The sequence below is a fragment of the Zonotrichia albicollis genome, chromosome 2 (assembly GCF_047830755.1).
Source record: "Zonotrichia albicollis isolate bZonAlb1 chromosome 2, bZonAlb1.hap1, whole genome shotgun sequence".
NCBI classification, from domain to species: Eukaryota; Metazoa; Chordata; class Aves; order Passeriformes; family Passerellidae; genus Zonotrichia; species Zonotrichia albicollis.
Window position 1 is genome coordinate 105322116 of NC_133820.1, and position 17634 is coordinate 105339749.

General features: G+C 39.6%; 1 protein-coding gene across 2 annotated transcripts in view; it reads right to left on the bottom strand.

Moving 5' to 3' along the window:
• The window catches only part of COL4A2 (collagen type IV alpha 2 chain), a 143159-nt gene that overhangs the window by 42864 nt on the left and 82661 nt on the right, over positions 1-17634 (bottom strand). For both annotated transcript variants that reach the window (XM_074535967.1, XM_074535966.1), the window contains exons 5-14: positions 10124-10258; positions 9998-10042; positions 7774-7890; positions 6978-7049; positions 5418-5453; positions 5264-5326; positions 3007-3042; positions 2324-2365; positions 1712-1786; positions 559-603 (exon numbers count right to left, since the gene is read on the bottom strand). In XM_074535967.1, coding sequence (XP_074392068.1) covers positions 559-603; positions 1712-1786; positions 2324-2365; positions 3007-3042; positions 5264-5326; positions 5418-5453; positions 6978-7049; positions 7774-7890; positions 9998-10042; positions 10124-10258 — 666 coding nt within the window. The remainder of the gene's footprint in view (positions 1-558; positions 604-1711; positions 1787-2323; positions 2366-3006; positions 3043-5263; positions 5327-5417; positions 5454-6977; positions 7050-7773; positions 7891-9997; positions 10043-10123; positions 10259-17634) is intronic.

Below are 17634 nucleotides of genomic sequence, written 5' to 3' on the forward strand. Positions count from 1 at the left end.
AGATTCTGTTTTAAACCCCTCTGGGAAGTCAAAAGGAACCACTCAATGGCAAAGCTATTTAGTCAGTCTAGAGCTTCTGTGAGTTATAACTAAACCATGTTCAGTCAAGCTGGGTTGACAGCTTTACACAATACAACATATGGGATTACTGCCCACGTACTCAACAGATCTAAAAAACCATGAGACGAAAAGTTTGTATGTGTCGGACAGTAGGCTAAAAAGGATTAAAAATACAATATGTTCCTATTGAATTAAATACAGTGAAATTTTAAAACATAGATCAGAAGAATAAGTAAAGAGACTTATTAATAATTAGAACTAAAATTAAAAATATGTGAGGAAAAGTCTTATTTCAGTAAATGAGTCAGCGAACAACTGATTGTAGTGTGGAGTTATTACACATCAAGCTGTTCAGTTTTTATGAAGCATTAGAACTGGTGTCTCTGCTTATAACACATCAATATTGCCCCATATCTATATTGCATCACATCAGTGAGGAGCACACAAGAATTAACTCTAATATTATTATTTGACTTCGTTCTTCTCCACATGACTTACTGGACGTCCAGCTTCTCCTCTTGGTCCAGGATCTCCTCTTTCACCCTAACAATAAGGAAAAAGTATTCAGATAGGTTTGGCATTTCCACTTACATTTCAATAACTTTTATACAACACAAAATGACTGATCAAGAGAAAAACCACTCCTCTTGTGCTGTTCTTTATTCATACACTTCTTGTATGAAATCAGTGCTTTCATGATAAGTTTTTGAAGTTGCTTTTTAAAGAAATATTTGATCATTTCTCTGAGAAGGTCTCTAGGAATGTCCAGCTCTTTCCAGGCTTGTTCATGAGATGTCTGGGTGGTGAGTGCCAAAGGAATGCCCATGAATAAATGCACACTCTCCCATTTTTACCTACTGATTACCTACAAATTATTTGATCAAGAGCTTCAGTTAGGGTAAGACAAATCAAAGCCTAAATTCCACTCTATATTGATGACATCTCCATTGAATATAACAGCTCTCCAGGTAAGTAGCTCAATGTAGGTATCTGCCTAGTCATGGAAATCTCAGCATGTATGTTATTTAGGGCAGACTGCAGAGTATCAAAGGTGTTTTTAGATCTTCCAGTATCATAGCAATTTACTGCAGAAGTCGTATGAGCCATGTAAACTTTCTAACTTCAAATATGGGAAGAAAAGTAACTGGTCTGGAGCTTGGTGTCTGATACAGAATACACACATACAGAGTATGACTGCCTCTGCTCCCAGCAAGGAGCAGCAGATGAGAATAAACTGCATCTGGCATGTGGGGATTTCTCCAATATGTAAGAGTAAGCCTTAACTCTAAGTATATAAATATCTGCATCACACAGATAAGTTACCAAAACAAACACAGTAATGGTTTCTCAGCAGGCATTTCTGCTTGTAAAATGAGATGTGAGTGATGGCCAGTAGCTGCGCGCTTAAACAAAAAGAACAAGTTTGCCAAAGACATCTCTAAACTTGAGAAATACTTTCTGAATTACTTTCGCCACCACAGTCTCAATAAATTTGTTCTGATCCAAGTTCGTGAAAGTAGCAAATTTCTCTTCTGTTATATTAAAGTCTTTTAAGTTCTATATGTTACAGCACTTTTGTACAATATTTTCATTTCGGTAGCGCAGAGCTCTTGGCTCCTTTTTTATTTCAGAAAAATGCCCTCTTGGTTACCTTGTGCTTGTCAGGGGGGACACCTGTCAGTTCTCTTGTAGGAAGCCCAGGTGGACCTGGAGGACCTGGGGAGCCCTGCAGGGAAAACACAAAGGACCATTTACCAAAGGAACATTTACCAACAGCTCTAATTCCTGGCCAAGTTGCTCAGCAGAGGCTCTAGGACACTGCAAAGGAGCAGCACAGATTTGCCCCTGCTGGCAATGTGGTTCTAAACCATATACAACCATACCAAATAAATTGGTGGCAAGATAAATTAATTTTGTGCTGGGTTAACATATAGCAGAACTTGCTCTTGCCCTGTGTGTTTTCAGAACAACAGCAAAGATTACTACACTGCATAAAGTGGCATGGCTTTGTAAATTTCAGAAGTGTTACCTCTGTGTCAGTGTAAATGAGAACACACAGAGAACTAGACATATAGGGGTTAGTTCAGCTATGATGTCCCTTATTGAGAATATAATTACTTTCAGACCTATACTTCATTTTTCTCTTATAATTATATAATGCAATTGCAAATGAAGAGAGTATTTAAAGTATGTTAATTTATAAATAGCACAAAACATCCACCTGCCCTTTAGTAGTGATATTAATTCATTAGTTTTCCTTTACCTGTTCACCTTTTTCTCCATAGAAGCCAAGTCCCCTGTTGCCCTGCAAAAATAACAGGTCAATGTTTACCAAGGGTACAACTCTAATCTAATATAAAATTCAAATTTAAACATGCTTAAAGGCCTTTTCAGGCTTACCAATCTGTACGACACCAGTGAAGAATGCAATCAAACAATAGCCTAGGCTTACCTTGAAGTATTTTTAGAGATTTAGAAGTAATTTTACAGACCCAAACTTTTATAAAGACAACTGTTTAAAATACCATGCTACCAGTTCTTCTTTGAGTCATCTACTGAGTAAGGTCATGAAAAGATCAAGCATTTCTTCTGAAAGATTTTTTAATAGCCTTGAATGCTAAATAAAAACACCTAAATAGGCTGGAACAATGAAGTCATATATTTTTTCAATGGAGATAAAATTGAGTATTGTGAAGACTGCAAGGATTCTCTGTTCATGGGAAGCTACTGTGACTACAGTAGCAAATTAAATCTGGCTCTAATCTTTTCAGGGTAGGTGATCCCAGTGTAAGATTAACTTCCCATGGTAGGCAGCCAACACAGAAAGTCTTGTGCTACACAGTCTTTCGTGCAGCCCATGGTTCTTTCTTTTACTGCCTTCAAGTAGGTCTTGGATAAACCTCAGGAACACAAAATTAACATCAACAACTCTGCACAAAGACTTACTTGTGGTCCTGGGGGCCCTGGGGGTCCTGGTGGTCCCTGGGGAAGCACAAGAGGGGAGAGCAAGTTACTTGTTGCTTTCTAATCAATGCATGCAGGGGGTTAGCTACCCTCTGCCTGAAACATAAGTACATAGGAGGGAGTGCATTCCTCAGCATCCCAAGTGCCATTGTTACCATATTAGCTCTATTTACTGTTCCGAAAAACACTTTCCAAAGTCACATTGTGATCTTTCTGAGCAGACTGACAGTTACCCAGCCTAGATCTAATGAAAACCTATTTTTCCAAGTAATAAGAATTTGTCCTTTTGGATCCTGACTAAGCAACATTTTAAGCTCATACCTGAAGCTAAGCACATCTTTAAGGGCTTCAGTGGGCTGCAGTTTTGGTACTGTATTAGTCTGTAAGGAGGCTGAACAACCATTGGCATCTCAGATTACCTATTTGGGATTGTACAGAATGAAACCAAAGGAAGATGGTGGAAAATGAAACTAAAACAGGACGTACATCTGACAGAGGTTTACAAGAAGTAGGAAAGCCATTAACTGAAGAGACAACCTCCCTTGCTTCAGTCAGCTATGGTAGTTAACAGGCTCCAAAGGGCTTTACACATTAAAAACTGTCAAAGGAGGGAAATCTGGGGTGAATAAGAAGCATGAGTTGCTCAGCTCATGGTGAATGAGTGACACAGAAAGGAGAGAAGGTTGCAGATGGAACTGTCCACCTACTGAGCCCTGAAAGGGGATGTTAGCTGCATAAAGCAAAATCAAGTCTAACCTGCAAGGAAAAGACAGTAACATTCAGGTGAGACCTGAACTTTTTAGGCACCTCTGCCTTGCTATATACCTTTGTTTTGTTCTGAAAAACCCTGCTTTTGAATCACTTTTGGTGACTTGAGCAATTTGTGAACTACTGCCTAACCTACTGGGCAGATGCTGCACAGGGCATCCCCTGGGCTGGGGAGCCTGCAGGGACCTGGGGGAGCCAGGCCTGCCCTCCTGCACCACCCAGCTCTTAGAGAAGAGCAGAGATGCAAACTCACACCTGGGAAGTGCTCCTGGTCTCTCTCACAGGAGAGTCAGAGCTTTAGAGGCAGTAAATAAAGCTGGAGGCATTTTGCTCAGAAGACATGTTGCCAATATGGTAACCAGAGGGATGTGGCTGTGGGAGCTCCCCAAGACAGGGGCTCCAAAAATGTACAGTTCATAGCACTCCTAACATCCCAGAAAGAGCACTGAAATATGAGTCACTGCAGGCTGGGCTCCTGGGGGAAGCTCATGAACCTCTGTGGGTTTGCTCTAAAGAAAGAGTAAGTAAAGGACTGCTTTTCCTTTGACCAGTGAGAAAGAAAAAGTGCAGTTGACTCCAGGTGATAAAACAGGCCAGTGCAGAAAATTAACTTTGAAAGGCTTACCATACTGTGGATTTTTTTTTTTTGAAAGGCTTAGCATACTGTGGATTTTCTCTCTCTCTCTCTTTTTTGTTTTTTTGGTTTTTTTGTGGTTTTTTTTTTTTTTTTTTTTGGTTTTTTTGGGGCTGGTGGGGAGGGGAGTGTTCCTGAAAACTATGGAGCTATGGAGGCTGTGAGTGAGAAGCCCCAAATTAATTTTTTTTTTCCTTTCAGATCAGGGATGTAAAGCAGGTCCAAAGTAAATTTTGACAAAACAATGAAAAAAGCAAATGCTACAAAGTTGTGTTACAGGAAAATAAAAGAAGCTTAAAGAAAATGAGATCTATTGAATTTGAATACCTGCTTCTCACCCATGAAACTATTAACCATGGAAATAAGAAATGTAGAAATTGTATCTGCAGAGAACATAGTCTTCTCAAAGAACTACATTGCAACAGTTGTCAACATCAGTGCTGTAAATGACGATTTTGGAAAAAAAAATCACAGAAAAATAGTTGAAAATCGCATTCTAAATATCATTCAATCTCCTGTGGGAAGCATAGAGAGCTAATATACATATCCTTTGTGAGCAGAAAAGGTAACATATTCAAGTCTTCTGATAACTCAGTGTAGGAAGATGTTCTAAGGAGGTTAAAAAATACAATATGAATCAAAAGCTTCTGACAGCACCCCTATCTCTTCATGCAATATTCATCCCCCAGTGCCTCACTGTGCTTTTTAAAAGGTCTAACATTCATTGGCACCTTCTTGCTATTTCTAACCCAGGTTACAATCCAACATAATGGAACTTGCTGAGATAATTCTTCTGTTTGGTTAATTTTCTAGAGAACATAATTTTAATATACTTACTGGTCTTCCTCGCTGTCCTCTTGGACCTGTAGGTCCTTGAATACCCAGCGTACCCGGAGGTCCCTTTAAATAAAAAAATCCACCAACTATCAATAATGTTGTTCTGATATTAGTTACTGTTACACTTTATCACATCCACTGTAATGCTACTTACTGGAAAACCAATGATCCCTGAATCCCCAGGCTCTCCCTAAAAAAAACCAAAACAAAAACAAAGAAGTAAAAAATCCAATAAATTTTATATACAAAATTGAATAAAATATTTTTATCCATTAATAATTTTTCTCATTTAAATAACTAATTATAGCATACGATGCTACTCAAACCCTTCCATACAGATGCATCCCATAGAGATGCTGAGATAGCTGAATGTGGGCCACACACATTTCATACTCTATAGATAAATGCATGCAATAAAGTAGCAGGGTACGAAGTTGGCTAATGAAGTTAGGGATCCAAATTACAAGGTTGAACTATACAACAGACCACACAGAATTTTTTTGTTGAAAAATCCTCTCTGACCAGTGGCTTAATTAGGGCTATAACCTTAGCAGAAATGTCCAAGCTCATTTTTGTGAGTTGCATGGGAATTACTGAATCATTTTGATTCTCTTCTGAGTCACTAAAAGCATTTGGAACATACTGTTTTCAGTGACCACATATTTTAACTTCAGTACATGCTGAAATGTTTTTGGAAATTAGATCCAAAAATGTTCTAGCCCAAAGACCTTTCAACACACATAAATAATGTGTTATTCAGGCCAAACACCTTCAATCATTTTGAGTAGCATCTTAACTGCCTAGTTAATTTGGGTTTAGTTAACAGAATAATTTGTGGAACCAAATACTTTCTGAAATGAATACAGGTGTCAGTATCCATCCTTGGCCACAATATAGTTGAGCATTTCTAAAACATTACTTAATCACTCCTGAGTACCAACAGTGCAGATCTGAAGACTTTCTAAATGGAAAAGAAGGTTCCATTAAAAATACAGGCAACTTACAAACATGTCAAGAGAAATACCTATTTTGGCACTTACTGCTGGCACAAAATACACACAAAAAAAGTCAGCAGATCCCTTCTAGCTCAGTTGCAGCTTCTCAATCAGCCATGATTTATACTCTACATATGTAATCCCTTATCTCCTTCTTATACCTTCAAATTATGCAAGGTTTTATATATGTATATATGAGAAAAAGCTGCAAGTGATTACAAAACAAGCTTTAAGGATTACACACAGTAAAAGCAGCCATTGGAACACTTGGGGTTTACTAAATAACTAAATAAAATATTGAAGGACATTTTACCCTAAGTCAATCAAACACTTGCATGACAATTTTACAGGAAGGGTGCTGATAGTAACCAGAATCATTCAATGGACAAACCAATGGCAAAGAAAGGGTTTTGCCATGCATGATACAAAGGTAGTCATTGAATAAAGAGGGAAATACTTGACCTACATCATCTACAGTGCCTTTGCAATTCACCTATGGGATGAAACTCCTTGGAAATAACCGAGTTCAGATTTTTTCCCTTGGACATCATATAAACCTCGCTGCAACCAGAGAAAGCAGAAGCTGCCTTTCAAAACCTACACAAAATCAAAGTGGCCCTCTTGGGCTGTGCCCATCAGAGTAAAAGAAAAATTTACTCTCCATCATGTGTGCGAAAAACTGCACTGGGCAAGAGTAACTGGGGGAGTTCAGGACGTACCCTGTGTCGGCTGATGATCTCCGGCGCCACTATGTACGGCTCCCCCTTCTGGCCCTTGGGCCCCTGGACTCCCTGCAGGTGACCAAAAACCAAACACAATGTGAACTCTCACACCATCTCTGTTAACATGTAAACACCTAAGGGTGAAATGAAAAATATTTGTTGGTGTTTTCGTAAGTGTACATAAACATATTGCAGTTTAGAGGTAGAGACTGTGCCTAGCTTTGGAAATTTATGGTTTAGAAAAAAAGTATAAACCCTCACAGTATATAAAAGAATTAATTCCTAAATTTTGTGGAGAAACCCCCCATTACCAGGGAGTGGCATTATGGGGTGGCACCTCCCAGCTAGAACTGATGCTGCCCTTCCAAGGGCTGACATGTGCCCATGTAAATCCAGGAGCCCCACTGCTCACATCAGCATGATCCTGTGTATCTCACCATGAAAAGCCAATACTATGGCCATAGGGCAGGGAAGAAAAGGATACTTTCATCAGCAAATTTGAGTTTAATATTATTTAACTGCTGTTGATTAAAGCTGTACAGGTTTTCCCACATCAATCTCTCTGCCAGACCTGTGTGACAGGTACAGCTCTGAGCAGACCTTGTGGCCTGGCTGCAATGCAGTGACTGCACACAGTCCTGTGTGTCCATGCTGAGTCTGCACCATGTGTTTTGCTGGGCCAAAACACATTCCCTTTGTTAAGAGATGTCCCATTAACCCAACCCATGTGTGAATGAAAGTCACTCCAGCAATGCTCTTAGCTTCAGATACTCACTTACTGCCAGCTACTTACAATGCCACCAGGGAAACCAGAGAATCCAGGAGTTCCTGCATCACCAGGGTCACCTGCTGTCCCATTACAGCCATCATGACCTGGTTTTCCCCTTGGTCCTGGCTGGCCTGGATGACCCTGTTGAGGAAAAAAAAAAGTGTTTATCTATCCATCTGTTTCTAGTTTTCTTTTTCCTGTAGTCATGAAGTATTTAGACATTCTCACATTAAGCCCAAGGCTTGGATCCATGGGAAGCTAGGATTTTCAAAGACAGAAACAGACAGTGCCTTTTTTTAATATAGCTGCAGCTTGAACCAGATGCCCCAGACAGCATGAAAAAATGAGTAGTGAAGGACCTCTCAGAAAGGGTAAGAAAGCTATGTTCAATGCAGGCTCTGTTATGCAGAGCACTAAGCCAGATGAGGCTGCTGTGCAGGGATCCACCAAGAACTGGGATTGGTAAGCATTTCAGTGCTTCACACTGGAAGAGTGGGAAGAAATGTTCCTCACTGAGTTTGAACAGCTTCCAAGTCAGGAAAAAGTCAAAGATGCTGCTGGAGCTAGACTGAGTGTAATGATGGGGCTGTGAATATGGAAGAAAACAGCAGGGCTCAAAGGTAGCAAGCTGGGGGCACTCCAAGACCTTGACACAGAGCCTCTGAAAAGTTACTCCTGTCTCAAACTGTATTTTCATTGCTGTTCCTACATTCACCTTAAGTGCTGTTGCTTCTGGTTTGCACTGAGGCTGATGAGAAGCAAATCTTCCCTTGAGCAGCTCTTTGTTCTAGCAGGCTCAGTCACAAAAACCCAGAAACTAACATAAGACATTTCTCCCTTCTCCTTTATCTATAGCAAGAGTTTTCTCTTTGCTTTTGCTCCATTGCTTAGAAAAAATAGAAGAATATCCATGTCCTTATTGAGCTCCACCAAATACTGCACTCCTCGCCCCAGAAGAGACTCAGTCTTGGCACCATTCTCTCTTGGCTCCCAGCCCCACATCTTAGCACTGTGCCATTCTGGTTTGTTCAGGTGTCTGTCTACCTGCCTTCCCATGGCCAGTGAAAAAACTGGTTGGAAAATGTAAGGGTGCCTGAAGGGCAGGGCAGCTTGAAGAGAGTACACAATGAAAATGCAGGTTCAAGTTCTGTCTGAAGGTATTCATCCCTCACAATGCAATGTGCAGAGGTCAGGGAGCCAGGGCTGAAAAAGAAAACATGGCCAGGTAAGAGAAGCAGCTATAGCAACACTGAGCTTCACAGGGGAGCAATTCACTCTGCTTCCCAGGATGTGTCAGTGCTGAGAAAAAAACTCAGCATGATGCAGTGAGATGAACAAGATCCTTGGCTCAGGAGTGTTAATAGAAATGGCAAATGTGGTCTTCTTTTCTTCCTTAAAGAGTAAGAAAGAGGGACACAAGGAAGATTGTGAGAGAGAAATCCCTGAAACTTGATAGGAAGCTCTTCTGGAAACAAAAGAGGGTGAAAGTAGAGTGGATGTGGATGCGTGGGCTGCAAAGCGGGGCCCCGGTGTCAGGGAGCACTACAAAGGAAACCCAAGCCTGGGAACTCTGTCCAGGGATTCCAGTGACTCAGATTTCTTTGTTATTTTATGACACAAGATGTAAAGAAGTGTAGGCTGGGAAAATACTGTGCTGTGAACTTTACCCGGTTTTCCTCTTTGAGTGTTTCAGTTTCATAGACCTGGTCCATTTGCTCAAAGTTTTACACTGTTTAGTGCTCAGTAAGATTTTTAAGACAATCTCAAGCATGCCATATGAGCTATAAAACAAATTAACCATAGTTAGTATTCCTAATATCACTGGTTGTTATACCAGCTTTGCAAATCAGAAATAATTAGGAACAATGAACTCGTGTCCGTCCACAAGCTTAAGAGTTGTGCAGCACTTCAGTCACAGGTCTTTCCTACAAAAGAACATACTTAGGTGGGTAACCTCCAGAAACACAGGAAATTTCTATCCTTTTCTGCCCCTTTAATAAGGGGATTTCTCCATAGGACAAAGCAAATGGACATTAATTATCTGAGGAATGAGAGGGAGCACAAATTCTGCTCTTTTGCTGTATATCTTCAGTTCCACTCACTTCAGCAAATGTCCTTAGCTGAAAAGTGTGTGCATGTCTGATTCAGAATTTAACCCAGACATTTTAATTAAAGTACAAAGGCTTTAAGCTAGCCTGCAATATTTGCATTTGGTGATTTCTTAGAGATGAAGTAACCCACTACTTACAGGAATGCCATCTGCCCCAGGGAATCCAGTGACTCCTCTTTGTCCCTAGAGTGAAACAGCACAATTAAAATGATGTTCTGCTAGCATTTTGCTTATTAGCTAAAACATTTGATATTCAAAAGTTACCACTTCTCCTTTGGGTCCAGTTATTCCTGGGTATCCTCTTTCACCTTTGTGACCTTTGGAACCTTGCACTCCTGGGATCCCCATCAATCCCGGTGGTCCAGTGAATCCCTGTGATCCAAGGAGTCCTGGCTGGCCCTGATAAAAACAATAAAACAGCACTGATATAGGAACAGCTGTGATGCATGAAGCTGGACAGGTTATCAGTCCTGCAACAAAGTCAATCTCTCAAAGAAAAAATAAACACAGAATTTCTGTCCTTCACAGTAGGCCAGGCTCTTTGATAAAAGTCATCTGAAACACCACACAGAGAAACTCCAGCAGCAGTGACTATATTGCACATGTGGTCAGAAAATTAACACATGGATACTAGCATTCAAATCAATATTCACTACTTCAGTATTCATGGCCATTGTATGAAAAAAACTGTTTTCTTTGGAATGAGGTTTCTCAAGAGTGATTCCCCTACAACATAACATATGACACTCCAAACAAGTAAAATATGATTAACTGTGAAATTTGCTTATTGGCCATATTTATTGTAAGTGGAGTCTGATATTTAATGGCAGGAATTTCTGCCTCTTTAGTGACAATATTTCTATTCAGCAGAGGAGCCTGAAAATGATGGGACATGCATGGATCCACAGAGGTTGAAGAGTTGCACACAGGGCTCCTTGGTCATTCTCCCTTCCAGCGCTGGTTTGGCTCTTCACGCCACTTCAACCATTGTTTAGAAATAATCCCTGCTGACTGCCAAGATCACAAGGCTCAAAAGGGGAAAAAACAATTTTGAAATGACACAATGGAGGTTTAAGTAATGGATTGTGACAGTATGTCTGAGATCTGTGAACTGAAGTATTTGAATATTGTTCCAGACGTAGCATCACTGAAGGCACACATGTTTTGCATGTACTCACTTCTCTAATGACATTAATAGTACATTGCTGCAATCTTTTCTGGAGAAATATGTTTTAAATGGGGCAAATCACCATTTACCAAGACATTCAAATTAAGACAAATCTAATGAAAGTTGTTTTTAAAATGCAATTAGATTTTTTTCACAGACCAGGCTGGAACAGCACCAGTATCTCACAAAGGAGAAGAACTACAGCAAACCATGAATAAACACATATATATTCCTACCACAAAGCTGATTGAAAAATACTATCTTCTTTTAGTAGAAAATACTTACAGTCTTGCCCATGCCTTCAAAGAAAGAGCTGGAAGGTGAATGCAATTCCTGTTCAAGAGTTCAACTTCATTTAACGCCACTGAGGTGGAAAGAGGGCAATGTGGGGACTTGAATAAAAGAAACCTGAAAATAGCCTAATTTCTTTGGATTAGGAAGTTGCACCAAAGACACTGAACAATGCCTTACTGATATTAGCAAAAAATTTATTTTAGTTTCATAGGCCCATTTGTGATACACTTAAAAAATTTCATAGTCAACAACTATCTAAAATAAACATTTATCTCTGCTATAGTTGTTTTCATACCACATACTCCGAACCACTGCTATGACTGAAGCACAGCTTACTTGTAGCTTCAAAAACAAATCAATTTTCCACACTGCTTCCATGCACAATGGTTGCTACAACACTTGGGGTAGGTTTTATACTTTAAATCTTATTGTATCACATCATAAGTCCATATTGAGAAGCTGACACAGCCAAACAAAGTACAGAACTGAGTGCAAGTCTTTAATTTTGGAGGAAGACTAGGAATGAGCCAATATCTACAGTATGATCCACACTTGTACAGTATGGATCTTTTGCTCTACTGATAGGACTGATTTGACAAGACTGATGGTTTAGGAGCAGTGACAAAGGGCAACATGAATTTAAGTGTTTGAGCTGTCAGTGTGAAAGAGAATTCCCTCTGCTTACAACAAAACGTGACTTTATACAGCATCCCTACTTTTAAACCAAGCCTGCTCATGTGGATTGTTAGGTGCCAAGAGGCCAATGTCTTCTCAGATTAACAAACTGAGAAGAAACAAAGATTACATGAATACATCTAAAACATAAAAGAACTCATGTTGGCAGGAGGCATATGCATCTGAACAAGCAGCTGCTCATTTCCTTATGCCAGGCACCATTGGCTGGTACAAATGCATCTACCTCCACCAGCAGCAATTTTTAGTTTTTTTTCAAAATGCAGTGAATCTCTAAAATTTATTCTGTGGAGGTACAGATCCCAAAAGACATATTTTTTGAGTTGCCTGACTCAAATGGAAATCTAGTGCTGATTAAAAGCACTAGAGTAATGACTTAAATCTGAACCAGAATTTTTCATTGTGAGTTCCAAGATCAGGAAAAAGAAAATCTTTCTTATACCACTTTTTCTCCACTTTTCTTATCTACTATGGCTCAAAACTTATGTATATAGGAATTCATAAAATACTTATGAGCATGCCCCATGAAACTGCCTTTTTAGGGAAATAAACATTTCATTCATCAAAAAAAGGAGTCAGTGAACCTTCTTTTTGTTTGGATTCTTTTGGTAGAAAAGTATAAATTCTCATGCAAATATCAATCAAAAATATTTCAATTTTACTATAAAGCCTTTAAACATTATTCAATGCTTAAGGTAGTTTGTTCTTCATGCACTCAAATCCAGAAAGGAACCTTTAAAAAGGTTCAAAAAGGATGGAAACATATTCATTACATCTGCAAAGAACACCGAAAAATGACTAACATTCATTTGCAGAGATTTGAATTTTCTCCAGTTGCATTTAACGTCTAGAAATAAATATTTCAGTTGCTTCTGCAAAGAAAGGAATACATGGATTCTGAACACTAAAAATGCCACCTTATTTTTGGAGTACCTGAAAGGCAGAATAAATAATCTAAACTCTAAAACGCACTCATCCTCCTGAGATAAGCAAACTGTCTCTTTGGTGCCCCTATACCCTCCTTTAGAGGGCAGCTGTCTGGAGGTAGAACACATGTAAAAGTTTTCATTGCAGTTTCTGATAAAAGGCTGGTTATGTTCAGGATTTTCACATCTGTGCCTGGCTTTCTATAGGGAACATGCAGAGCTGTACAGTTCAAAGTTGGTATTCCATGGAATGGAATGGTTACCTCTCTAACTCCTTCATCAGATACATTCTGCCACTTCCAGTCCCATTTTCCTTCTGGTGTGGAGGAAGAAATAAGCAAGGAATAGAACACAAGGAAGAGGATTGGGGATCAGCACCCCTTCTCCATGCCTTCCTGGTAGTTATCTAGTCATCTCTTTGTTGAGGAATATGGGTTATTTAATATGAGGAGAAGAGAACAGATCCTCATGGGACCAGTTTAACACAAGGCTAGAGTCAGAGCTAGGGAAATACTTAATATCATGACAATGTTTGTGTAATTCCTCAGCCAATTAGTACCTTGGCTTGCTAACTGAATTAACTTTGTTAACCTTCGTTAACTCAGACATGTCAGCTTTAACTCTGCTTTCTTTATATTAGATCTTTTGTTGGACAAGTATGTCCCTTTTTCATTAGCAAGTGACCTAGGAACATTCTCTCTTTGGCAAAGGTCACTAAGGAGATTTAAGCAAAGACAATCACTTTGAAAGGTTCAGTCAAACAAAGCATGACTCAATTCTTAGCCCCAAATACCCCGGTGTGACACATGCCATGCATGGCACTACTCTGTCTGTGCTCCCGGAGGGTCAGAAATTCTGGAGAATTCTCCAAAGCTGTAAATTGTGCTTGACTTAAAATTTCCAGGTCTACAAAAAAAAAAAAAAAAAAAAAAAAAGAAAAGAGAAAGAAAAGAAAAAGAAGCAAGCCTAGGGGAACACATCATCCATGTCATAGTTCAGAAAACTCATTAAGTTCTTTCTCTTGAACATGCAGTGCCCTTCCCATTTCACTAGGGTAAACTGGACCTCTTCCCTAGTCCAGAGCATGGCACTGTTACCCCGTGTCACCCACCAGGGGACTTACAGGCCAGTGCTCAGAGGCTTACTGAAGTGTGTGTGGAATGCCATGGCCAGCACCTCTGAGACAGTGCATGAAAAGAAAAGGAAAAAGTAGGCTGATGGAGTATGTTGAAGATTAACAAGAAGTTTTTTCATTGCATTTATACTTCCAAAACCCTTTAGTTGAATTACAAAGCTTCCAATGTCAGGATATACACCTAAACAGGCAGTCCCTGCTTTGCTCTTCCTGCAACTGCAGCTGACTGGAAGAGGTCTCACAAAATTCTTGTGGCCAGCCTAAGTATTGTGCAAACAATATTTACAGAGAGGAGCAAAGATTGGAAATTAGAAAGCCTGAAGGAAATCTCCCTGGAAAATATTTGCCATGTTATATATACATTGTCACTTGTCCAGTGACACGCATGAAAGAAAATGCTGCCAAGGTTGTGACTGAATTCAATAACTACATTTTGCAATTAAGTACCAGTGGACGTAAGAAGATCCTGATCAGACTTTTAAATTTGTACTCAATGTTCATGTTTTGCAGCTTGAACTTTAATTTCCAGTTCTTTTACCATCAGTCAGATGAAAGAGATGTCATGTTGCAATACTTTCTTCCTTCTAATTTACTGTCAAATTTACAGTGTGGAAACAAAATTGACAGAGGGTGTGCTAATATTGAGAGCAACCAAATGTTTGATGTGCTATACAAAGAGAGATGCAATAAATGACAGTACCTGGTCCAAAGGTTTTAAAACACAAGAATCATGAACTGCTGAGAAAACCACCTACGAGGGTGGAGATACAAAGATAGGAGAAAACTGTTGATTTGCAATGAAAAGGAGGCAGAATCAAGAGTTTCTACAAAGCTTCCCAGCCACTGAGCCCATTTCTCCATGTTTCATTACAGATAACCATTTTGCAATTGCTGCTGGTACATGGAATGTGATGATTCAGTATTCCCCACATGGAAACGACCCTTGTAGACCATTATTTCCTTTAACAGTGGACAAAAAGAAAGGAGGTTAATTCCCTGACATTTTAAAAAGGTCACTGGTGAAAGGACAAGTTCATTTCCTGTGGGAAGGGTGATCTGACCATGACAGACAAGCTGGAGCTGGGATTTTTCTTCTAAGAGCTCTTAGTCTGGAACGGTCCCTGTAAGAACAGATGGGGAAAGGACGTGACAGCAAGGACCTCAGTGCACTCCTACTCAGTGAGACCAGCAAGTGGAACAGACTGCAACTCAACAGGGAATAAAATAATTTATCAGGAAAATGACCAACTTTTGAACTGATTAAAACTGCTAACCCAGGGAAAGACAACTCTCCAGGCACACAAGAAAAAAACCAGAGAAGTTTTTAAATGTAATGCTGGCAAAATATGGGAAACTGGGTGTAAATGTAGGGAATTTGTGATTCTTTCAGGTGGTTTCAATGGATGTACTGCACTAAAGCAATCAGTGACCCCAAAAAATAAATGTATTACCTTAGTTCTCTCACTACCCCCACAAATATAAATGACAAGGAAGAATGTCAAGAACCTGCTGTGGCACACAGAGTCAGACTAGGATGGGCATCTCACCTGACATTTCTGCTGGAGCATAAATCCAGGAGGCTACCTAGGAGTTTATGGATTAAATGTACTAGAGGGGAATATGTAGGGGAAGGGTTTGGGGTTCAGCTCCATGAAGCGTACACTTTGTCAGAAATACTTCACCACTCTGGGCTGAGAGGCAGAGAAAAGCAGACCACATGGAGCACCTGCTGCCATGGCATGGACTCAGCAGCTGCCTCTGGTGTCACTGGGCTGCCCAGCACAGACAGACCACCAGAGATCTCCAGACACTGATGAGTACAACACCTACCATGACACAGAAGAAAATGGAACATTTATGCACCTTCCAACATTATGTTGTGCATTGATGATTTAGTTTGAATGGTTCCCTCCACCTCAGCAGCTCAGGAGTTTTGTTTAAGCAAGAGCTTTGTTTAAGCTTTTGTAATTCCACCTAGGAAGAATAGATCAAACCATGCTATGTGCATGGGTAACCCATTTGTTACCCATGCACAAATGGGTAGGAAATACAAATACACAGGGCAAAACACAACCAATGCTAGCCACTGGTAAAAAAAATAATCTGGGAGAAAAAAATCCTGAATTTTGTGCAGGCTTGGTTGTTAACCGTATTAGCATGTTACTTTATTTCTGTGTCTTCAGGACTGTGTAAATGGCTACTTCCTAAAAGCCAGGTGCCTTGCAGCAGTTTGCAGTGAGCATTCAGAAGCTCCTCACTAGATGGCACCAGCCATTGCTGCTGCACGCAGCCCCCAGCACTGCAGGTGCAGGATTCCAGACCACGGTACAACCTTCAGGAAATCTGATAAGGAGTTCAGATGGGGTCAAACTGTCCTTGAGCGAGGTCTGAGGCAACAAAAGCAGAAGGTTTCTGCCAAAATGTCTGTAAGTGAGATAGCTGGGGAAGTGCAAATAAAATGGGATTAAAGGCATCATGCAACTGAGCAGCATGGCTGCCTGAAGTGAAGGTGTTCTGTCACTCAATCTATATTTTATTATGTAGTAGGCACACTTGGCCTTCTAAGAGAAATGAGAAAATCTTATTACCTTACTTCTTCATTGTCTTGCTAAATTTACATTTACTGTCTGAGGCTTGAAACTCTCAAATTTATCTTCTGAATCTGTATTTTCAGTGTAGGGCTGGCATTAACTTCTGCCACCACACTGATACTAAAATGGGAGTCTTATTCTGATATTTTGGACATTTGGTAACAACATGGTAACCAGTGTACCATGGCACCAGGAGGAGACGGCACTTCTGTTTTCTTACTAGAATATTGATAAGCAAATCAAACAAACTTTTCTCTTGTGCATTAAGCTGCATGATATTAAATCCCTAAACAGAGTACCACTGAAAGAGTTGGCACACTCTTTAACAAAAAGGTATATAACTAATGTTTACTTCTAAAAAGTTTTTCTTCTGTTTTGCTACTTTAGAGGAGGTTATTTAGCTGAGTTTCACATTCCAGCTCTTATTCTCAGAAAAGACTTTCCTTCTCATTTGGTAATGAGCTTTTTTATTTATAACAAAAGTAAACAAAAAAATTGTAACATTCATTAAAAATAACTAAAAAATGAGGCTAGTTCAGCCTAGTGGCATGGTAACAATCTGCTGTTCTTTTAACTTCATTGTCTGGACATACAACATTTTCTCTCAGGACAGTGGTGACCAAATGACATTAACATTAATTCCAGAACAGTGATTCAGCTTGCAGAAGGGTGGATTTTTTTTTTCATTAAGGAAGGAATACACATTAAATCTTCATAAAAAAAGAACTATGAAAGCATTCCCTTTACCAGAAGCCACATCCCTTTTCTGTACTCAGTAATGAAATAATTTTGTACTGTTTTCTGTTCCCACGGTTTGATCTAATTTGTGATCTTCCAGAAAGCTGCTATGTCACCCAAGAAGATAAAACATGTGCAAAAGTAAATATATGCTGGAATGTAGGTCAAGAACTCAAAAGAACCAGTTAATAGTTTCTTCATGTCACAAAATACACAGGAGTAAATGTCAG